Below are 24,739 nucleotides of genomic sequence, written 5' to 3'. Positions count from 1 at the left end.
TATGTGACCTCCCCCCCAGTTATGTAAATGTTTCTTCAAGTTGAAGGACTTAATCTTGCTCTCTTGAGGTCAATGGGAGTTTCACAATCATCAATAAGAAATGTGCATTTTCAGAAGTAAAGTACCTTGTACCCTCTTTATAAACATTTCCAGCGTTGATAGGAATTACATTTTCATGGACTTAGGAGCACAGACTTTCCCGTTCTGGATCACCTTCTCTGCCATGCTCGCTCCTTTGGTGGTCGATGTCTGATGGTTCAGTGGAAACCAAGGCCGCTCCAAACCGTACCCACCCAACAGGTCAGAGCGGGGGCGGGAAGGAGTCATTTGTATATATTACAGAAAAAACACTCTACAATTTAGACAAGGTCTTCCACACCATCCATAAGCCAGCCAGAAGTTTCTCTGGTGGCATTCGACTGCCATTGAAAACCTGAAGAATGTCACAGTAATACGTGAATGATGAATCAAGTGATAATAAATAAAAACAGACTTCAGAAACTCCCACTTCAACATTTATCCTCGTTCATTTAAGAAAACAAAATAGAAACGACCCCAAACCATGAAACCTAAAAATGTAAAAAAAAAAAAAAAAAACCCTCTGCCATAAAAAGTAGATATTAAAGGAAACTATTATATTTTAATTTTTTAAGCTACAATGTGAAATTAAAAATAGTCTCGTAATATAAAAAGAGAAATCATAGCAATAATTTATGGATACCAAGTTTTTCGGGCTTAGGTTTTGGATCATTGTGAAACCCTCAGCTTTCTCTCCTGTTGCAGTTGCAAGAATTTGATGACGGGAGCCAAAACTGGGAACATATTGAGTAACACGGATACAGAAGTTCTCTCTTCATTAGAAGCTTATGGGTTTTCTTTCCCTCTCTCTCTCTCTCTCTCAGTGAATGGTGGATACAACCATTGCAATTTGATCTCCGAGAAGAAGAACATGATGGACATGGAGATGACGAATAGCTCGGTGCCTGTCTGTAGACAGAGTCTATTCATCCACACAGGAAATCCACTTACCCGAGACCACCCATTGTCTTGTGAGAGATTGCTCCATGTTGGTCAGCTGAATTTAACACACGCGGATACAAGGTATTGTTTCAGTTTTTACTGCCTCATATACTTTATCCTTTGGGAGCGCTTCCTTGCTATAATCTTCTCCCCCGTAGTTTCCCTTCAGGTGCTGAATATGAGATCTCCTCTCCCGGGCCCGGTCTAATGGCCTAACATTTGGATGAGCTCTTTGCTTTGTTTCATCTTGTCGTCCCTCCTCAGCTAAGCATTTCATGTCTCCCCTGAAGCTCTCTGATGGCATCTTGCTGCTACTACTCCATAACTCTGCCAGTTGGGGGCACTCGAAGGTCCATAGCATCCTCCCTTGGAGTTTAATTATGGCTTTTCTATTGATGCAATTCCAGCATGCTCTGAAGGCCGTGAGCTTCTTGCCTTCTCTCACCTACCACCCATGGTGCTTCCAAGATGCAGCCTGGGAAACAGAGACGGTAGAGTGACTTCCAAACCGGTGTCGCCCATATGGCACTGTGTTGTGCCACCAGCAAACCTGCAGGACACCTGCATGCTCTGAGTTTGTTAGAGGATGCACGGCAGGAATAGAGGTTCCCATAGAGCTATAACCTGGGGATTTGCTCTGAAGGCCATAACACAAAAATGTTGGGCTCTGCTTTTGATATACACACTATAGTTCAACCTACCATGAACAGATTTTTCTATTGAAATATTTGCCATAATTTAATTATATGAAAAGAGAACTCTATTGTTGTTGTTGTTGTTGTTGTTACAAATGTTAACATTACCAGATTTTAAACAAATACCCTAAACAGACCTCCATTGTGAATAGAAGCCTGCTATGAATTAAAAATCTGACTATCTATTTTAATTGCACTGTTTTTTGGCAAAGCTTTAGGATATGGTATGTTCTTGACCTTTTGAAGAGCTAGCGCAAAGAAAAACTTCAATAAAGTTGCAACCATTATCTTCAATATTTGGAATAATTGGTGCTCTCTGCCTGGAACTATCAAATCCCGGTTTCCACAGGCACAGCAAAAGGAAATGTGGACTCCAACTTAGTTAGGGAAATCTGGTTGTTTTGGATTTATTGTATGTATTTAATGCATTGTTTTTCTTTTTCATTTCCTAATGGTACAAGGCTATCTTTATTTCCAGGAATAAAAAAGATTTCATCGATATGACATGCAAGCGGAGGGAGCTTTTTATAGAAAAAAGGACCAGAGCACATTCATGCCAAATAGCAAACATTTCGCTTTTGGTATCACAACTTTTATGGTGCTTCTGCTTCATTTAAGTTCGCTCCATCCCAACCCTTTCATGGCTCCATGTGGGTTTGCAGTTATCAGGCTGGTTTTATTCTGTCAGTGAGGACAATTATGAAACAAAGATAATTATGGAAGGAGCAAACAAAAGGAGGAAGAGAGGACCCTGCTTAGATCTTTTTGAACCTTTTTGTAAAAACCATAATGAGGAAATGACAGATCCCTGCATACAGGGGATCACAGTACCACACTTAGAAATATGAACCCCTTCCATCGCTGTCTGAGGGAAGATTCCCAGAACAACATTGAGGATTGTGTGCAGCAGAACCTGAGAGGGCTGCTATTATGATAAAACAGCAGGTGACAGAGCTAATTTTGTCCCATTTGTCCTGCAACATGGCCTCCAATCTGCAGGTTTCACCATCCCCTGAGCAACTATTTAGAAGTATTTGGAAAGCCTCATCGAGTACGGCGTGGTCCCTTTCCTTCACGGACCGCTCATGTGTCCGGCTGATCAGTCATCTCGCTCTCCATTTGTACGCCCAGCTGTTTCCACCATTCTCATTTACGTCAGGTTTACGCAGAGTGTTAATGCCCCGTGTGGCTCCGTGAGCCTCCCCGACTGAGCGCAAGTACTCCCAGCTCGGGGAGCCCCACCTGCTCAGACAGGCTGTAGAGCCAGGGCTGCTGTTTAGAGTGGGAGTGAAGATAAAGAGCCCTTATTCTTAGCGCTATTATTTGTTTTTGTATGTAGTGTCATAGTTGTACAAGGGCCTTACCCTGAGGGGCTGAAAATATAAGAACCCCATGCTGCACGGTGCCAAGTGATCGCAGCTGCCAGGGAAGTCAGCGGGAGATTGAGGGAGTTCTGCACTTCTCCGGACACGGCTCCTTCCTAGGCAATGCATGGAGAAACAACGGCTTGCTGTGGGCAGGGCTGCCTGAACTCTACACCGATCATTTTGGCCAGCTCCGATGTCTGATGCATAAGGGGAAACACAAATTCAGACCGGTTCTCTGGGTTAAACTTTGAATCCATGTACGATCCCAGTTTGTGCAGCCACAAAGAGACCCCGGACTAACATCCAGAGCCGACCCTAGGGGGTGCGGGACCCTAGTGGGGGGTGCGGGACCCCCTTAACACTGCGCAGGGCTGTGGTACCCCCCAAAAGGGGGAGGAGTGGGGTCTCCTTGCTTCTGCAGCGTGGGGCTGAGCTGCCAGGTCCAGGCAGGCCTCACAGGGGGGACCATGGCCGCTCTGCCCAGCTTCGCAGGGCCCCCCCGCAAAGCACGGGGCCTGGGGCAGTCCCTAGGGACGGCCTGCAAACATCTTTGCCACAGACATACATTCTGCTCAGGGTTTGGTGAGATGAATGGCTTCTGCTGCTTTTCTCAATGCTCTGAAATACATTTTTCCCCCAGCTCCTCCCTGACTCATTTTTCTCAGGCATCGTGTTTTAATGATGACTGCATTCATCCAGGAATCATGTCTCCTCTTCTCATTGCTCTCCCACAGCTGAGTTGATAGCATTTAAGTTGCCACTAGAGATGCACATGGTGGACTGGAGAAGCCCTAGTATCTGCACTGTGACCACTGGCCTCAGTGTACCACGCAGTGAGAGAGCTCATTCTCAGGTGCAGAAAACCTCCTCCCTCACTGGGCTTTCAGTTCTCTGTGTCAAACCAGAAAAGGTGCACAGCACAGCATCCTCCAGGTTCTTAAAACTGCCAGTGATCACAAGTGGCTAGCTTAAAAAAGAAATCAAAGATGTGTACGGGGGGACCAACCTTCTTGACAGGTGTGCCATAAAGTAGCCCTGCACTCTCCCTGTGTGCCACCCTAATTCTCTTTCCCTGCCCAATCTGCCGCTCTGCTTTTTACTCCCTGCCCTGTGTTTCGTGCCTGCTCCGCTTTCTGCTTCCCGCCGTTGTGCTGCCTGTCCCCATGCACAGAGTCTGCCTGTGCTACTTGTGGCATGTGGTGCTACAGGTTGGCCACCCCTGGTTTAGTAGTAACCTGGAGGTGTCAAAACCCCTGTTTTGTTGGGAGGCTGTTTCAGAAGCCGCATCACTCCTGGCATGGTGCCACAGCCCTCAGGCTTTGGCTGTGCTTTTCCTTTACAGTGGGAGTGTCTACACGTGCATTTATGCTGGTTTAAATTTACTGTGCAGTACATTACTGTTTGGTAAGCGGGAATAGGCTGGCACCTACACATCCAGACATCAAAGCATAATGCTGTGTGTGGACTGACTTGGGACTAAAGTTAGTCCTAAGGCAGTCCACACCCGCACTGTTACTGCACAGTGAGACATCTACACGTGCATTACTGTCCAGTAACTAATGGGGTATAAATTTTATACCTGCATGATGCAGGTATCAAATTTACGCTCAAGCTGGCATACGTCGCCATATTTACTGTGTAGTAAATCTGCACGTGTAAACGTGCCCAGTGAGCACTTTAAAAAGGGCCAGTACCCAATCTGTACATAAGCCCACTGGGGAAGGGAGGGGGAAAGCCCCACTGGCACTGGCGCTATTCCATTTAATGCAAGATGGATCAAACCCCCCAGCACTGTCCCTGCCACATTCCCCCTGCTTGTTGCCACCTCTGTCCCTTTGTTCTGCCTCTTTCTTTTGCTTGGCAGTAGGGTTTTGGTCCCTGATTGGGATGCCCAGACAGAGTAGCACTATGTCTTTGTGGAGCAGGGCTCCTGGCATCCCATCCCCGCATCTTCACCTGCTTAGTCAAACTTCATCTCTTTCGCTCCAGTCTAGGTCCCCTACACCTGAGAAGAAGGGAACAGGATCGGTCCAAGAAGGCATGGCTGCATAGCAAGTGCAGATACATTGCATAAATGCCACTTCATAGTTGAAAACTTCAGCACTCCAAAAAGCTGGGAAGTGAAAATAATGCCGAATTCCTACATCAGTGGCCATGTCTACACGAGACGCTAACTGTGCAGTTGTTACTGTGCAGTATTTTAGTACATGCATACACAAGTACAAAATAACTGCACAGGAATACCTCCAATGGCTTTTTGGTGATGCTGACTGTGCAGTAGCGTTGCATCATGTTTCGTGCCATGCGACGCTACTGTACAGTAGTAACGAGCTACTGTGCAGTCAGCGTCTCATGTAGACGTGGCCAGTGTTAACTCCTTCACCGGCTGGGCAGTTTATATAACTTGCTCCATATAGAAAGCTATGATTCTCATAACGGATTCTGTTACAGAACTTGGCATTCAAATCCAGTTCAGTGGGTACAAGTGTGTGTTACATTATTATTCATAATAATTAATAAATATTACATAAGCACAGCCTTTGTGAAAGAGGGCTGCAGGGATGGTAGTGTGAATTCATTATGTGCTCACGCTCATTCTCTCTCTCTCTCTCAGTTGAAATAATTCAACTCAATGTTCCTTGTGCTTCCCTTTAGAAATCACACTGCAGAGTACATTGTGCTCAAGGTGGTGTGCTGTAAAGGCTTTCTGATAATGAGTTTAAGACAGCAGGAATGCTGTGCAAAGCTACATGAAGGCCATCCCAGACAAGTGCCAGTGAAATGCTCCATCATATATTTTGCTTATGCCACATATTTTACAGACATGTGGTTTTAGAAGTGTTAAAAAATGCATTAGGCCCATTTTTTCAACCTTGCCATCTGTTAAACCAGGTGCTTTAGTTTACTATGAAACCAACGGTGCAAACCTAGAGAGAGAAATTATAACTAATGGATTATGGAAGCCACTAAAATGATTAAAAACAGTATTCTTAAAGCGGCAGAGCCAACGGTTCGAGATCTAAATAGTGGGGAATTGAGGTTTTTCAGTGGGACTAAACTCTTTAAAATAAGTACGAATGGTTCACAAGATGTAAGACTCGGAGAAAACCGTCAAAACTAGAAAACTGAATAGTACCAGCCCTGAGGTGTAGATGACTTTTTATTTTTTGACAAAATGCTACATTTTCTGCAAAAGAGAAACTTCCTTGGGGATGGGTTTTCTTTTAATGGATGGCTGTTTAAAGGCTAACTGTAGAAATATTCCCACCAAAGAGGGATTAGTGGGAAAAGTAGAGGTGAATTAGCCAAAGATGTAGGATACATGCAGTTTATTTGATGGTGCTGCAATTTGTCACGTGGATGTTTGCATCACAGCTATGGTACGGCAGCTCCATGCACAATTCCTTACCAGTACTTAGCTGCCTCTGCATGCCATTTATACAAACGTTGCTCACATTGGGCACACCTACTTGAGCACCTGACCGCGCAGTTGTAGCTGCGCAGTCATTTAGGACTTGCTTAAGTACTCCATTTCCCCATCTGGAGAGATCCAGTCCCTGAGATCCAGTCCCTGGCCTCTTGATTGTCCAAATCCCACGTGAACTCTGGGAGTACTAGGCAATACCTGCTAATCCTGAGGAGGTAGACAAAGTGGTATCTGCTAGGATAAACATTTATAATAGAGAGAAACTGCTTTGAAGTGTAAGCCACTGTCTAATTTCCTAGAAACAAATGCGAGGAAGAAACTTTCCCTCTGAGCAGGTCATCTCAAAATTGTCTGTTCTGGAGGTTTTTAAGCCCTGTCTTCTTTGAAGCACCTGATATTAGATGCAGGATTTGGCAGGTCGTTCACCTGATCTGATAACGACCTAGCTCTGTGTTTCTATGCTCCTGGCTGGCTCTACTTTGTTACCTAAAGCTTGGCTTCCCGATAGGGTCAGGATGTGTCAGGGCATGACACACAGCACACGTATCCTTCTCATAGCACCAAATGAGAAAGACAGAAGGTGGCACCTTTGTGACTTGTTCACGGACACACAAGCGTTCATAGGCAGCAGCCTACGTCAGATGCTAGGAGTGGGCTGGCAGCAAGAAAAGATTTTCTGTAGGTGAACAAGAGACAAGGGGAGGCGACACTACTGAGGTACGAAGCGGAGCGATTAAATCAGTTAAAATGAACAAGGCAGTTTAACACCTAGAGCAGGGGCAATTATTTGGGCGGAGGGCCGCTTACTGAGTTTTGGCAAGCCACCAAGGGCCGCATGACTGGCAGCCCAGGGCAGATAAATATTAATTTTCTAAATTTTTTAGGGGCCCCGCAGGCCAGATGGAATGGCCTGGCAGGGCCGCATCCGGCCCCCGGGCCGCATTTTGCCCACCCCTGTCCTAGAAGGACTGCATAGTAAGCAACTAATCCAGGTAACAGTCCTGTTGAAACTAGAATTAATACAATCCAATCTGTGGATGATTTCTTGGGGAAGGGGTTGAACATCACAGGTTTCAGGCTACCAGCATGGGTGTCTTCATATATAGTTGACAGTTGTCCTGGTTATTTCCTCCTTTCCCTTTTATTTTTAGTTGATTAATGTCCTCAGATTCCTTGTGAGTTGAAAAATTAGGAATGTAATGAAGAAGAATGTCTCTCTCTAAACTATCAGGTATCCAGGTTGTAGCTGTATTGGTCCAGAGGAAAAGGCAATCAGGACTTACAGTAGGGATGAAAACTTTTATTAGACCAACAAGATTTTTGCAAAAACAGTTATTTAATGGCAAGCTTTCAGGCACAAGCACCCTTCGTCAGGCATTGGAGAAAAGATTGTAAAAGTTCTCCTGGGTAGAAATGAAAGTTCATTCAGTTCAGCTATGAACAGACTGCCCAGAGGAGTTTTCCACCTATTGACTCCTCTGTGAAATCCTGTGAAACATGAACTTTCATTTGTACCCAGGAGAACTTTTACAATCTTTTCTCCAATGCCTGATGAAGGGTGTTTGTGCCCGAAAGCTTGCAATTAAAGAACTGTTTTTGCAAAAATCTTGTTGGTCTAATGAAAGATATCACCTCTACTACGAGTCCTTATTCTCTTTAAAGTACAAACAAAACCAGCTCAGCCATGTTTCAGTTACCCAAAGGAAAACCCAAAGGCATTTTCCACACATGCTCTGACTAAAACACTCATTTGAACAATTAAAAAACAACACGGCTTTAAATGTGATGCTACTATTTGGCCCAGCCTGTACCTGGATTGGTGAGTTGTCTGTAGCGGTGGAGGCCAAGTTGTCTGTATGTCGCATAACCTGCTGGGTAAAATGAATGAGTGATGTGTAAAATGATGCTGTCTTTACAAGGTTGCAGAGGAGGAATCGCTGACTGTCTTAAGGTAATTGCTGCAAGAAGCCGATGGCCCATGGTAGAGATTAAGCGGTTCTCTTCTCAAGGGTTTCATAAGTGTTGTATCGCGTATGAAAATCGTAAATTGTGCAGCAGTCAGTGACGTTTAACGAAACTGTATTCCAGGTCTCCCAGGTTTCAGGACTCGGTAGATTCTCCCACTTCGTGCATGAATGGAAGTCTCCCCGCTCAGCACATTAAGCAAGAGTGCCCAAGTGATTATAAGGTCCTATCGGAGGCTGCAGCACATAGGAGGATTACCGAGGGAATGGAGCTCAGAGGCTCTGGTAGTCTGCATCCCGAACTAGACCTAATGAATAATAGCTTGACAAATTCACTTTCTTCCTACTTGTTTAATAATGAACATAGCTCCTCCCTGGGTCCATTGTCACTTGGCAGCCCCCAGCACTCAGCCCGGCTCCAATCAAGCAACCTGAAGAAGAGATGCATCTCTGTTGTGCCGTCTTCAGCTGAAGGAATTGATATTACAGCTATCATCCATACGTCGCAGACGTCATTGGTCACCTGCGTGAATGGGCTGCGGACTAATTCGGCTGGCATTTCCTTTCATCCCGTGGAGATCAGTCACCACAGCGCTCAGAAATCCTCTCGCCCCCAGCCCTGCTCCCAGCCTGGGAACCCGTGCAGCGTTCCCTCCCCTCCAGCATGTCTTGTATCTATTTCCACTGAATGTGACAGAGGTGACTGCGATCAGCTACAAATGCAGCAAACGGAGGAAAATGCAAGCCTCAGCCTGATGATGAACGGCACCAGCATTCCTCCGCAAGATGTCTCCTCGCACGGCAGCCAGAAGGTGAGTTTCCTAAAGCAAGAACCGACCGACGATTACTCCTCCACGACAGAGCTCTTTCGGCATCACCAGGGCCTGCCGCCACCATATCACTTGCACCAGCAGCTAAGCCAGGCTCAAGGGACGCTGCCTCATTTGCACGGCTCCATGTCTCCCAAGTCCCTTCAACCCAGCGAAGGGGACGAACAAGAGGTCGGCAACGGCAAACAGGCCTGTCGGTGGATTGACTGCAATGCCACGTACGACCAACAAGACGAACTGGTCAGACACATAGAAAAGACGCACATTGACCAGCGGAAAGGAGAGGACTTTACTTGCTTCTGGGCTGGCTGCGTCCGTCGGTATAAGCCTTTCAATGCTCGCTACAAACTGCTGATTCATATGAGGGTTCATTCTGGAGAAAAACCAAACAAGTGCATGGTAAGTCTGGAAAATATTTGTTTGACTAGAAACACGCTCCTCTGCTCTTTCCCTCTTTTTCTTGAGCGTTATTCCAATCTAATTATTGTACTTTCCTGTAACGTAGTCAGCAATAGCGCTAAGGAGAACCGGAGACTTAATCTGCAAGGAAATGTTTTTGTAATAAATATTGTAGCTCTTGGAAAAGAGACTCCGTTCCTTTATATGAAAGCTTACCATTTAATACAATGGTTTATTTTTTTTTAATATTCATTAAAGCATTAATAAAATGATGATCAAAGCAGGCAGCAGCCATTTAATGTAAAACAAGAGTCATTGAGCCCCGGGTGACATTTTTAATCAAGAAACATAAAACACATCTAATGAAATTCTTTTCATTCCTCCAGCTCCACAATAACCCATGGAGTTATGAGTGCAAAAGTTTGCCATGGCAGTTGGAGGAAGAAAAAGGACCTTATTAAGAGTTTAGAATGGTTAAAAAAAAAAGTTAATGAGATTTCCCAAAGCTTATATTCCTTTTTTTAATTTACAAAATAGAGATTTTTTCTCCCCCCCATGAAAACTATTGTTCTCCTCTGTGCACGCAGATGAAAACAACATCCTCATTTCAAAAAGGAGGCTTGCATGCAGGCTATATTGACAATGCAGCCAAATTAGAATAAAAAATAATTTTGTCCAGTGAAAGCAGTGATGATATAAGGCCCTGATGCAATGACACAAAGACGAGCAAGTTTGACAGGAGCTTCTAAACAGAGCTCTGACGTTGGTGTCTTTGCTGATACCTTAACCAGAAAAATCAAAGAAATCATTGCACCGAAACATTAGAGCTGCCCATTGAATTCCCCCAGCATCAATTTTCATTGTTTTAATAGCAAAAAATTGCGACGAGCAAAATCCTTCAGAAGTTTAGGCAAGAATGAATGCTATTTTGGCAAGCCTGGGTTTTCTACAAAAAGAAAAGAAAAAATTGTTTATAGGACAAACTGCTATTCTGTGCTGGCTCTTGAGACCTTGACAAATATTAATGATAGCGTGGCCAGTAGGAAAAGCAATATGCAGCATTTCTTGTTTTGCTGGCGGTACCCTTACAAACGTCTCATTTGTCTTGGTCTCTGAGTGATGCTACTTTCATAGTTGCCTTAATTAAAATAATTACATTATTCCAATTAAAACTGGAAATGTATCATCATCTGCCTGAGAAATCATGACCTACCTGGCTGAGAGAGGAATAGTTTGAAGAGTGATCCCTCTGTCAGTCGGATTTAATGAGCAGGAGTTCTTCTACAGGTTTTGTAAGTAGCACGAAAATACTTTTTGCTAAAGTAAAGAGGAATTTAAATGACTTACAGTTATTGCCATATGGGTTAGAAGAATAATGAAAACTCCCTTCTTACAAATAAAATGGTAAAGGAACTACCAAAGCGTATGGGTTAGACAGAGAAGCTGGCCTTATGTCTAGTTTTATCACTTGCAAAGAAAGAAAAACAATCTTTACTCCTCAATTCTCTCATGCTTTTTTAATTATGAGGTTGAGAGAGAAGCATTTTTTGATCATTTGAAGGAAATGGATAGAGAGGGGAAACCTGCTTAGTGATGAAAGACACGGTGGAAAGTCCACAGAGCTGAAAAAGACTCTTTTCCATTTCTCTGTGATACGTATTTGGCAGCTATTGTATAGCAGATTTCTAATGTTACATTCCCATTTAGCATTTCTTTAGGAGTCTGCATCTAGGAGGGATGTTAGGTCACGTAACATTTTAGCAAAAGCTGAAAATGTCCTCCTTTCAGTTATGATGGTCTGTATTAAATGATAAGCTATTGATCGCGTCTCAAGATTTAATGAGACCTGCGGATCTGATATGGTGGAGAGCATGTGCTGCACATGTATATAGTTTTGGTGTATACCTATGTAAAGGCCTGTTTCGTTCCAGCTGACCATCTAACTGCTCCACAGCTCTGAATGCCCCAATCAGAATTAAATGTGTATCATCACAGAATTAGCAGTTAACCCTTCCCTAGCCATAACGAAGAAGGGTGCCCTGGGGAGGGACACCATTTAATAATCAATGAGACAGGAAACAAAGTAAAACTAGATGTCTGCAAGCACATTAAAAGGTGCATCTTCCTTTCGAGTCTAGTTTTCTGCCATTGAAAATGCTGGAGTGAGATCCCAGGCCACAAAATGTCCCCTTAGGCTAAGTACAGACAGTCAAAAAGCCTGGTGCTGAATTGATTCAATCTTCGCAGGTTAGTCTAAACTACATAGTTTGAACCAACAAGTAAGTGAACAGACATTCATTTTTGATTCTGGAAATGCAGCCACATGTCTGCAGTGGCCTAGGCTGAAAGGGAAGGGGGTTGCTAGAGCATGTCTCCTGCTTGGCTAGATCAGACAGTTTGGGCCAAGGCTAGCCTACCCACCCTGCAAGGGGTGGGGGGTTGCAGGGGAGATGCAAAGCATCCTGGGATGCTGGGGGATTGTGAGTCAACTTGAAGCTAGAAGGGATCTGGGACAGAAGTTCAATAAACAGATTTAAACTAAATCAGTTATGTTTGATACTGCCTCCATCCAGGTTTATTTTAAACCATTTTCAGCAGATTTGAAAGCAGTTCACGTGTACTGAACTTCTGTTATGTTACAGATTTGAACCGGTTTCTGATTACTTATACCAGTTGATGTGTAATTTCTGCCTGTAGCCATGAAGTTATCAATATCAAACAGGGATTCTTTGCCTACTAAGTTACATCCCATTTTTTAGAAGTGTTGCTGTGTAGTGCTTTCTTTGTGGTAGAGTATTGCTGTGTCATTTTAAACAATTGAATATCCAGAGATGCTGTAATAATTGTGCTGTGTAAAATCGTACGGTACCTCCATTTGTGTCTATTGAGGTGTTAGGGTTTTTTTTTTTTCTTATTTTGCAGCTGTTTTAGAAACTTTAAATCTCTGGGTAATTACACTGAAAATGTTCTTCCCTTGCTTCCAGTAGTCAGTGGTGCACACTTGTGCTTCCCGCATTTTTATTTTCTGGTTTTTTTCCCCTTGGCTAAGTAGGTAGTGAAACTGGTCAGGGGCTAACAGCAAGTAGCACTCCACCCACATACATAAAAGCGCTCTTCCATGTAAAATTATTAATTTCTTATGACAGGCTTTGCTACTATGTACTGTAATAGACAAAGGAATTTTGGAATTCAAGCTACTTGAGAACAGGAAATACATGAGACATTTTGATTGAAAAGTAAATGGTCCACTAAAACTGAAGTTAATCCTTTTATTATCTTTCCAACAGCAGTTTCCACAATACTTTCATGAGGTAAGGCTTCCTCTGGTCCAACTGTAACACTCTCATCATTACAGCTGGCTTAAATTTAGCTAGCATGCTTCCTTCTCTATTACAGACAGTTGAAAGGAAAAACAGTATCTGCAATAAAGGCCCGACTGACATTTTGGGTTGTTCTCGTGCTTTCTGTGTTTTGTTGCCAAAATCCGAGTATTCTGTTTTCATATTCCGTTAAATATTCTAATTAAGTGGTGCCTTCTCTTCATTGTGTGTCTTGGGTTTGATTTTTTTTTTTCCTTGGGCTCTGCAAGTAGTCTCAAGGAAACTACCTAATCTCTCTGCAATATCCTGTTATGTTTCATACTTAACTCATGTTATTTTAGTTTTATTAAATTTGAAGTTCATCTGCATTATAATCAAAAATATATCCAAGAAAAATAATGATGCAATGCCTTTAAGACTTTAACTATTGAAGATTAATTTCATGCTTTTTTAGATTTGATGTCCCAGACAATTGGAATTTTGATTGTCTGAGACAGCAAAAATTAGCAAGCTTAAACGGCTTTCATTTAAAAAATGTTTCTCATGGCTGCATCTTCGGCGATCTTTCAGGATTACCGGCAATCTGGTGTATGGAGTACCGGCGGTTCCTAAATACCGTGCACTCACCTCAAGTCCATTTGCAAATAGAAAGACATAGTTACCCATGCAGCCCGTTTTGGGCTTATGATTATATAATGTGGACACAATTATGCACCTGCAGATCATGTCTTTCATCATCTCCGGCACTGTGGCAGCTTCATAAATAATAGAAAACAAACCTGCCATTGCTGTGTGCGTACACCTCCGGAGAACTCACAGTTCAGACCTGAGTAACTGGGGGTGAAGATACACGTTTTTACCTAGGCACTTTATATTTAGAGAAACCAGACGTCATAACTATCCTGATACCTGCATGGACTGCCAAGGATAACATCATGATATGCAGCCTGACTATCATTCATAATCAGCTCTAAAGGGAACCGCTCTCAATGAAACAAATTGTGCCACCTCCCAGTTTCAACGCTTGTCTGTGTCCTTTCCTCCCTGCGTTATTCACGCCTGCTTGTTATAGCTCGGTCCTGCAAGTCCTCGGAGTAGAAACTCTTTTATTTGGCCTGTGTATGGTACCCAGCGTGGTCAGTTCTGGTCAGGATCCAAATCCCTGGGTGCTGCTGCTCTACAAAACAGAATCTAATTGTGACATCAGTAATAAGTGCATCTTACCCATGCACCTTAATTAATTAAGACATATGGCTCGATTGTCACAGAACAGATGGGGCGACCAGAGCACAGAGGTGTTAGGTGACTGATCCAGCTTTTCAACTCTGGAGTTCCTGGTCAGGCCACTGCATTGTGTCTAGGTGGGACTCTTCTTCCATCTGCAATAGCTACTCTGGTTGTAGTTCTCTATAGAGGGGACCCCCCCTCCCCCAACAAAAGTCAGTATTTCTGCTTAGTAAACAGACCAAGGTAGAGGCATGACTTACAACACCAAAGGAAGTAGGGCATTTTAACCAAGTTAATAGCCATGGTAGCCAGTGGAAATCGTGATCTTAGCAGATAGGATTAGGTTGACCATAATGTATGCTGGGCACTGTGGTCTTTGTGTCCTGCAGTTCCAGGCCAACATAGAAATCAGGGTGTAATGCGCACGCTCCTTTTGTGCATGCAGTGATAAGATTTTCTGCGTTTTCATCGGAGAAACGAAGCCACTTACCTGTCTCTAAGCAGAGGCGCAAGGCTTGGTTCATACATCCTTTTGCAAGTGTCCTCAGAGCTTTGAAAGAAGACTGTTTTAGGAGCACCTTGTCTTTCAGGAGAATAACCATTTTCCCAGAAACCTCTCGTTGTACTGAGTTTTCTATACACTTATGGGTGCTTTTAAGGAACTAGACGATTGAGAGCCTAATGTGGCTAGGAGAAGGAAGTAAAGTAAATCAGCGATTTGCGATGATACTGAAATTATTTGTCTACTAAAACCACTAAGGATTGCGTGACATGATCGATGAGCTTAAATGTGCTGAACGATGGGACCACAGAGTGGCAGAAGCAATTCAGCTTGGATACGTGCAAGCTAATGCCTGTTGGCAGGCACAGTGTGAACTTTTTCTATACAGCACATGGTTGAGCTCCAAATTTGCAGATCCTGCGAGGCAAAAGACTTAGAAGTTATTGTGCATAGTTGGCTCAATGAAGATGACTGCTCAGTGACCTGCTGTAGTTAAAATGGAAATAAGATTCTTTCGCACATTCACAAGACAGAGAAAATACTACAGTTAGCATTTGTATCATACCATATACTGCCTTGGTCCCCTCCATTAAGAAACTTGCTCAGAAGAGTGGTGAGATCGTGAGGAGTAAAAGAAGATGTTTAGAGGTACCGATTGGGACTTCCTCGTAATGAGGGATTTTAAAAAAAGTTGAGCTATTTAGTTTGGAAAGAAGATGACTTCAATTACATGAATCCTTTTATTTCAGTTGCCTTGTCCAAATTACTGAGTGGTTGGGAAGCATAATTAAAGCAAACCCACTCCATCCATTTGTTGTCCCTCTGTGACATTTATCTGGAGCCAGGTCATCATGACACGTATGAATTACTATTTTACTCTTTCCCTTCATAAGATATCCCAGGAAATATGTATGAGAACAAAATGAGCGTATTTAGAATCCATCAAAAGAAATGCCCCGGCAGCGCGCGAGCGCCCTGGGACTCACCGACGCAGGATATCGCCGGAGCAGATAGAGAGCTGGGCTTGTGAAAAGGTGGATAGTATTATGCAGCAAGGCAAGGAAAGAAAACAAGAGCAGCCAATACAGCAATGTGTGGGTCATGCCAATCGTCCTGTGGATTTGAGAATAGCGTTTTTATTGCCCCGGATCCAAAGGTGTGTTCTCCTGGGCACATGGTGCAGAGAGCAAACCCCGCTTCCTTGGCCTAGAGTAAATATGAAAGGGAGAATTGAAGGGCCCAAAATATAGGTCAGATCTGGCCAATCATTTTAGCCAAACAAAGTGTATGTGGCGGGAGGGGGAGCAGGGTAAACCTTGTCATTTCAACGTTTGCAATACACACACGTGCACGTAATTTTGTTTCGAAACAGAATTTTTACATGTCAGAATGACACTAAATGAAAAGAGAAAAGGTTAAACAAAAGGGCAGAGTAATTAAAACAAAAAAGACAAGAAACCCTCATTTTCAGCTGCAGAAAATCTTGCAGATTGATGCACAGGAAATGTATGTGGAGTGGTTGTTTTTGCTTTCGTGTTGTTTCCTGTTTCAGCTGAAGTAACTTTTTCCCCCCGAATTCTGGCCGCTCCGCTCAAAAATCCCATATCCTCCGAGCGCCAGTTGTGAGGTGGGGCGGCATTTGACTTTTGTCCATAACGCCAGATCTTTGTCAGGACACGAAGATTTCAGCATATTGCAAAAGAGCGAGCAATGTCCCAACCTAATCGGAGGACTATTAATAGCTGTTTTCCCCACTCGCTGCGCTGCTTGGCACTCCTGTGTCGTATGCAAAAGTGAGCTAGTTACACACCAGGGCTCCCCCATCCTCAGCCAGGGCTAGCCACACTCACTTTCTGATATTGTAGGGTAAACTATATCCAGTATAAAATCTTAAAATTTATTAGCTGCAACCTGCCATGTCTGCCTGCCAAAGACCAAATTTCTAGGCATTGCTCCCAGTCCACCTTGGAAGATTTCTCCATTACCTCCATTACCCAACATCTCGAGACCAGGTTTTTGAGTTTTATCCACTTGTCACACAAACCTCAAGGAGCAGTGATCATTCCTCATTGTAAGACACTGGGAATTATTTGCACCTCTCCTATGGCTGGACTCTGGATGATAGTCCAAACACAGATTTATGAGTCCCATTCTCAGTACAGATTAGGGTCGCCAACCCTGAATCTATTCCAGGAGGTTTCCGAAACTCCAACATGCCCGCAACACACAACGCGAACGTGCCCGCGTGCTTGCGTATGTCAGTTATGGATTATGATGTGTAGACTTTACGTCAGGAAGGCAAATGCACACTGGACTACTGCATAAACCGGATTCAACATTGAATATTTATTTTAATGAATGCCCTATCATTTATCTCCCAGGTGACTCTTAACAGTCTCCTGGAGATTTATATCTAATTCCAGGAGGCTCCTGGGCAATCCTGGAGGGTTGGCGACCCTAGTACAGGTCCACAAGTGTGTTGAGGAGAGTCTCCTTTTGAAAGTATCTTGCAGTCAGGCTCTAATTCCCAATTCATTCCAGCTGTGCCAGAACATCAGGGGGAGGGGGACCTGCAATCCAGATCAATGGATTGTATCAAATTATTTCATCTGAGGATGCAAAAATTGAAAAGCCTCCCCATTTCCCAGCATCCGGTTTGCAATAACTCTTAGGGCATCAGGCTCAAATCCTTATTTCCCATGTAGCAAAAGCATGACAAGATTTCTTTCTCACTATGCATCCCATGTGGGATTGAATCGTCCATCAGCTTCACTATATGAAGCTGCACAGTAGTAAAGATCAGGCGATACACCCTAAGCTAGACACTTTCAGTCCCCATCGAGTCATAAGTTTTGCAAAGCAGTAAATATAACCGCGAGTGATCTGCTCCCCATAGGCATGTCTTAATACACCTCAAAGAGACATCCAGAAATTGGTTCCCAAAACTGTAATTCAGCTGAGTCTCCTCATCATTTCAGTGAGGCAGATTTACTCCCAAAGATCCTATTAAGAAGTTTGTTCAGAGTGAGTTTTGCTGCAGTTGCTCAGGCTGCATGCAATAGCTTTTTATCTGGGCACAATATGGGGATATTTTTGTTATAAAGAATAATGTAATGGTCTTGTTTTGTCTTGCAGCCAAATGTTAGCAATTTTGTAATACAGGAGTCGGGAGGCTTTAAAAGTCTAAACTTTAAAACGAAGTGTTTGTGAGCACGTCCTTGATGTTAGGTACTGGCTTTCACTTCATTTCTGTGAATGCGTTCTGTGGGGAATTAATAAAAATGGGGCAGAATTGTTCTGAACTTCCAATGATTTACCCTTTCTAAAGACCAATTAACCTCAAAAAAGAAAAAAAAATAGTTTGGCTCACCTGGAGAGGGTTTGGTCAAATTAAAAAGCAGTAAAATTAAATATTGTTTAAAACCTGTGCCAGCAATATACTCATTAACATGTCTTATTAGGCCAGGAGATTTTAATGCTGTGTATTAGTGAAACATGTATCATTTAATAAAACCGTTAATCTGCGTTTGCAGTCAGCACAAAAGCCTTATAGTGTAGTCTCCAGGGAGGAGAAGGAATTTAGTGCACATTGAAGACTTTATCCTGGAACATATACAGTTGGATCTCAGTTCTGAAAGTGATGATTGTTAACCCCAGGAAAATTCAGCGTTAGCTAGCTCTTTTTCAGTTGTATGCAAATAAAAAAATACAGTTCCTCAGAGCATGTTTGCATCTGCTTAAGGCTAACTGAGGGCCAGATTCTGAAACCCTTCGCACTTCCTTGGCAAGTAGCCCCATTGATTTCAACGCACGACTGGTGGAGCAATGCGTTATTCAACCTGAGTAAGCGTACCAGACGTGTGTCTTCTGGAAAGACACCTGGGCAGGATTGTCAAGAACATCTTTCCTGCGTGTGGATTGCTGCTTCTTTAAGGCGTAATGCCTCCAGCTCCGAGCCAATTCGGAAATTCACTGCCGCGGTGCAGCAAATTGGACATCCAATAACTGAGCCACCAAAATGAAGCCGGCATATCTAGAAATGCTGGCATTCACTTTTCTGTGCCTCAGTTTACCCAGGGGAAAAAGGGGGCTAATCATATTGTTTGTAAATATATGCTTATTGTGCACGGCAATGGTCCAGTAGTAAGGAAAATAATCACGATGGACTTGCAATGCCTCTCTGTGGCTTGTGTCATCAGAGAATCTCAATAACAGCTTCAGTTTCTCCTTTGCCTGATGACGGGCATGTGGCCCAAGAGCTTGCAAAGAACAAATTTTTTTGTAATTATTCAGTTGGTCTAATAAAAGATAGTACTTCAGTTGCTTTGTCCTCCATCTATTTTATTTCTTAAGCCCCCTTTGGGACCCAAGTCTGCGATCCCTTCTTCACACACAGAGTCCCATCCGTTTCAGGGGCACTGCTCCGTTTGGTAAGGGTTTGCAAGACTGAGCTTTTATTCAACGGCATGGTGACTTTTGGAGATAACACTGGAACTACAGACTGATCTGTATTATATCTGTATCTGGGGCGGCTGCATTTTTTTGTGTCCAGGCAATCCAGAAGGTGCTGCTAGCAGCCTTTTGCTGAGATACAGAGCCTCATTTCTAATAGCTGTACCTTTACATCCCAGACATCTGTCATTGCCTGACTTTTCTATTCACATCCCTGTGCTGGTTGTGGAAGCGAAGAACAATACAAGTCTTATTTCTAGGACTGCACTCTCTGTCTGCAGCAATGGGCGCTCTGACTCTCCTCCTCTTATTGCTGTGTACAGATAACATATGCGTGAAGGGAGCCTCTGCTCAGGTATAGTGTAACTGCAATGTTAAATAATTGATCTTGATCTGTCTTTTGAAACTACATCCAAGGCATTTAAAAGTGGGAAATGGAAAAGGCATGTTCTTATAATCCAGCTCAGTAAAGTTTGCACAACTGCTCTTTGTTTCATCATCCCAACAATAAATCTTTCATTTTTGCCAATTGAGAATGCCTACTAAATCTGCAGATGATTACTTCCCTGAATTGTGTTGGTATTCTTACAATACATTTTTCTAACATGGGTAATGATAAAGTAAGAGTCCATCAAAAATATTTTATTGCCTGGCAGAGCGCCTTATATGAAACAGTTTTGATACAGGCAGAGACTTCCAAGTGCTTTAGAAGCAGAGCTTACAACTTTCCTTTAACCCCTGCTTGGAGGCCAGGCAAGCAGACCCATTCCCTGGGAATGTCAAAATCAAAGCTCATCAATCAGGGCCTGGTACAACATCGGTCTTGGGTATCAATTTAACCTGCAGCCCCAGGACTTGGAGTGGAAGCATGTTGCTTCAACATGTATTTGTAAAGGGTATTTCGTTACTGTTAGATTAGAAGGCTGATGAATGTCAGACTGGTGGGAACCTTGTAAAACTAATCTGCTGTGTCCATATTGATATGATTTCATTTACTGTGTGAGTGTGTGTATGCACACACACACACACACACACACACATCTTGAAACAGGAGAGTGAATAAAAAAATAGCATGCCGGGTATATAAATGGGAAGAACTTCAGGAGTCCTTGAGTTCAGTCCCTTGCTCTCTCTGACAACCACATCATCCAGCCCCTTTCAGACGCACATATGCAGTGCCATGTGTAGGTACATGAGTGATAAGGGAGGCATTGTCTGGTGTCCTAAGGAGTGACTTGAAAGCCAGGAACTACTGATACCTAATCTTAGTTCTTACATAGACAGATGGCGTGATTTAGAGCAACTCAACTCCCTTCTGTCTCATTTTCCCCTTCTGTGAAATGGGGATAACAATATGTATCTGACTGACCGCGAGGGCTGATTAATTCGTGTTTATAATGGAACACACGCTGAAGCCATTTAGTCACTAGTCACTTGTTATTTTAGAATAATTGTTGTCATTGTCCTCATCATCATCATTTCCCTATCCCGGCCTTCCAAAATTGCGTTATATATTTGAGTTGTGTTTCACTACGCGGTGGGCTGTAAGACGGGTGGGTTGTCCAAACAGTGCCAAAGGCATGCAATCGCACATCAGTGTCCAAATATAATTTAGTAAATGATTCAGTCAAATGGAAGTATAATGGTGAAACATTGCACTTATATGGTGAAGATCTCTCAGTGGTTTACATAGACACATGGCTATTATTTATCCCCATTTGACAAGATGGGGTAGCTAAAACACAGAGAGGCTAAAAAACTTTTATATAAGTTCGCAGAGCGAGCCTGTGACAGAATCATGAACAGGACCCAAATTCCTAGACTGCCAGTTCTTACTATCAAACACTGCTTCCATGTAAAACAAGGCCCTAGCGTTTCTCCTTGAATAGCATAGGTCATAATGCCAAAAATCACTTTATATGATTCTACGCTTCATAGAGGGAGCCTCTGCCAATGAGTCTTCATCATGGGGGTTGTTTGCACTTACAGAAAACGAATGGTAGACCCTTCTCAACCTGGGGTACTCTCGACATCTAATGTCTAAAAGGTTGTCAGCTTGCTTCCAGCCAATAAATTCTCTCACCAGCCAGTACGCGAGGGCCTTTGCAGCAGACCAGAATGTCTGAAAATATATCAAACTGTTGCAGTCCTTTATGGGCTTTCTTGTCCTGCACGTCTTCAAATCTTATGACAACTTTAATTGCTTGGTAGTGATGTTCTCAGAGATGACCATTTAAAGTGCTTTGGCCTAACTGAAATGTATTCAATTCAAGCTGTGCCTTGAGCCAAAAATGCATCCAGTGAAGAGCATGCTCCTTGCCAAGGCCACATGAACCTTATCAGATGAAAGCCTTGAGGCAGGTATGTGCTCAAGGGCATCCTCTAAATTCAGCAAACACCAAATCTGTATCTTACAACTCTTTGTCTTCTGCACCAAAGTGAACAGTGTGTGGTGCCCAGGCAAGTCAGTTAGTTAATTTTTACTTTGATAGCACCCTAGTTAGAGATAGGGAACGAAAGAAAACGTGGGACCCATTTGTGGGATATAAAAAAACGAATGTTACAGAGAAGATAAATCAAACACACCTATTTACCTTTTTTTCATAGTAGACAAGCAAGAATCATGTTGCAGTCCAGTGAAATCATGCTGCTTCATTACAAACATAGGAGAGGATGAAGATGTGAAAGCAAAGCTGGGTTAGAAATAAACTTCTAGTTTTTCCATGCCTGCCTGCTACAGGGCTTCTTGGACCTGCTGATAAAGGAGCTAGTACTGGCCACTCTCAGGGACTTTACGGTAGACAGCCCACTGAAATCATGTGGGCTAGATGGAGCATTAGTCTGACATGCCATAGCACTTCATATATTGCTTACACTTGCACTGTAAAATGATATTTTTTCATGAAAAACAGCTATTCTACTGTCTTTTAAAAATAGTATTTGGATTGCAATTATTTTACTTTAATGCCGTAAAAAGCCTATTCTAGCAGCTGGCAAACTCTCACGATTTAAGCTGCCTTGGAGTTACCCAAGGTCTGTTTCTTCAGGGCACATGCTCATCTCTCGTTTTAGCATCTCTGGCAATCATCTAACGGATGGGAAATTAAAAAAAAACAATTGAGGGAACGGAGAAAGAAACTTTAAAGAAAAGATTAAAAGAATTAAATACGTCTAGCTGGGGGAAAAACAAGGGAAAGAGAAGACGCTTTTAGGCAGATGCATGGGTACAAATAGGAATATTAGGAAGAAAATGAGCAAAGGAAAATTTCAAGCCAACTTTACTAAAATTTTCCTAACAGTAAGATCTTCTTGAGCGTGGAATAATATTCTAATGGAGCTAATCAAAGACTCCTCATATGAATAATTTAAAGCTGTACAAGACAAGGTGCTGGAAAATACATTGTGAACTTGAATTTTGAACTTGAATGTGGGCTTGAAGTAAGCTACATAACTCGAGTCTTTCTGATTTCTTATGTTCTAGGAAAAACAGTGTCTGAATAACTGGATCAGATAAGGGCACGTGTGAAAAGTCATAGAAACACAACTTGAAAGACAAGGGGCCCATAAATGCCAGATTTCATATTAGATTTTATGCTAGATCATACTTTGATGCCCATGAACACCGAGGAGGTCGGTGACCACTCAGGAGATGCTCAGTGCTCTGTAGTCTATGGCCATGACAGCCCCTTCCCTCCAAGGATCTCAAAGTAATTTGCAAGTATTTGGTAAATTTACAAAAATGTTTATTTAAAAGGGGATTTACAGAAGGAAGGCAGGAAGGATGGAGCATTAATCTACTTTCGCAGCCACCTTCTCAGTTCCCTTTGCCACTCCTGGATTCATTTTATATTGGGATAAGATATTTTGGCTTTGCAGCCTAGCTGAGCTTCTCCTTCAGGTAAATATAGCCATACGACATCAATCCTGTGCTTTTCACCTAAAAGCCCCATAGATATGAGTGCAGTGGGACTGCATGCAGGGTTTTTACATTGCAACATGAAATATGGGTGGGCCCGCACTGCAGCATTTGGATTCCCTCCAGCATCTCTCGCTATTCGAATCTCACTTTTGATCTGGGTGTACAATTTTGATGCCAGTTTGAACTTTCCCAAAATTCTGGGCCTTTTTGGGTCTGAGTTTTAGGATTTGATTCACCCCCAGTTTGGGTGGAGTTGGTCTTTCAACAGCAGCATCTGCCATAATGAACAGATGCGTCGGAAAACAAATGAAAAAAGCATGAGGTAGAGAAATGGCTCTGCTATGTTTGGCACGTAAGATTTGCACCAGCTTTTTTGAATGAGCAGCTCCTGTTCTGCAGACGCAAGCCCTCTGACTAAGTAAGTGTCTGCCAGATTTGCACGCGCAACATGGGGGCCTGTTTGCACAAAGCTACGGGTGTGAATTTGGGAGTCGGGTTAAGCCCCGTCGGAACAGCCTCAGTCATCGGGTGTGGGCTCGGATCCACAGAAGCTGTTTTCTCTGGAACACACGTGGCACCGTCCTTTGAATTTCTGAATGGAGCGATGCTGTGGAAAGGGAGAAACAGATATGGTAATCATCCCAAATATTTTTGTTGCAGTTGTTTATAGCAACCCCGGTGAAAACTAATGTTACGTTCAAAACTGATTTTGAAACTGCCCTTGTCTCGGGGTTATTGACCTACAGGCCAGTGGAGCATTGCCATTTTGCGCTAGGGAAGAGCTGGCTGCCTGCTTTGCTGGAAGTAGAAAGCGCATGATAAAGAAAACATTTGAGGGCGTGTCTGAGAAAATCTGTGACAGATGTCTTCTCCTTTCTGCCTTTTAAGAAGAGGAAAAAAGAGTCAGTTTGTTTATATATCGTACTTAGTAATAACTATAATTTGCTCCCAACCTGTATTTATCTAGGTATTTGAGAGCTTGACACCCGTACCACGGGGAATGTCCCACTGACAGCAGCACTAGAAGTTACATCCTGAAAGCGCAGGCCCTCTCACTTCAGCGATAAGAGAATAGCTGGGAGCGGCACGAGTCCTAGCATACCCAGATCAGCTCTTCTCGTTCCATTCAGATGAGCACAGTGGTATGCGTAGCAGGAAATTATAGACAGATCATCAATTTTTTTTTTTCTTCCAGCTGTGCACTTTGTGACTTCCCACCCAGCACATGCACGGAAATTAGGGCGCAGCTTGTTTGGAAGCGTCAACCTAAAAAACCCAACCCCTGAAGTACCCCCACCCGTATCTTAGAACTGATTATTTTAGGGTACGGTTGATCGAAATGCCCCGTCATACAGGCATGCAGAGGGCTTATATCACCCCGAAAGTGGCACGCCCTCAGTTAGTTCACCTGAGTTAGGCATGCTAACTTAGATTGAGATTGGGTTAGCCCGGTCTCAGGAAGGGTTGACCTGATCTCCACAACGTCTGTACAGATTTGCAGGGAAAGCCCAGCCGGTCACTCCACCCTGGGGCAGCTCTCTCCACCACCACCACCCCAACCCTGAGTAGGTTATTTTTAGCCCCCTGCCTCCCCCAAGGACCCTGCCCCCACTAGAC

At 43.3% G+C, this 24,739-nt stretch overlaps 1 protein-coding gene across 2 annotated transcripts in view; it reads left to right on the top strand.

The window, feature by feature from the left end:
• Window positions 1-907: 907 nt before the first annotated feature.
• GLIS1 (GLIS family zinc finger 1) overlaps window positions 908-24,739 on the top strand; it is a 153,244-nt gene continuing 129,412 nt past the window's right edge. For both annotated transcript variants that reach the window (XM_019531458.1, XM_019531457.1), the window contains exons 1-2: window positions 908-1,101; window positions 8,598-9,702. In XM_019531458.1, coding sequence (XP_019387003.1) covers window positions 950-1,101; window positions 8,598-9,702 — 1,257 coding nt within the window. In that variant the 5' untranslated portion in view covers window positions 908-949. The remainder of the gene's footprint in view (window positions 1,102-8,597; window positions 9,703-24,739) is intronic.

The sequence above is a fragment of the Crocodylus porosus genome, unplaced genomic scaffold, assembly GCF_001723895.1.
Source record: "Crocodylus porosus isolate Cpor-Errol unplaced genomic scaffold, CroPor_comp1, whole genome shotgun sequence".
NCBI classification, from domain to species: domain Eukaryota; kingdom Metazoa; phylum Chordata; order Crocodylia; family Crocodylidae; genus Crocodylus; species Crocodylus porosus.
The sequence above is the reverse complement of the archived record's forward strand: the minus strand, read 5'-3'. Positions and strand labels throughout refer to the sequence as shown.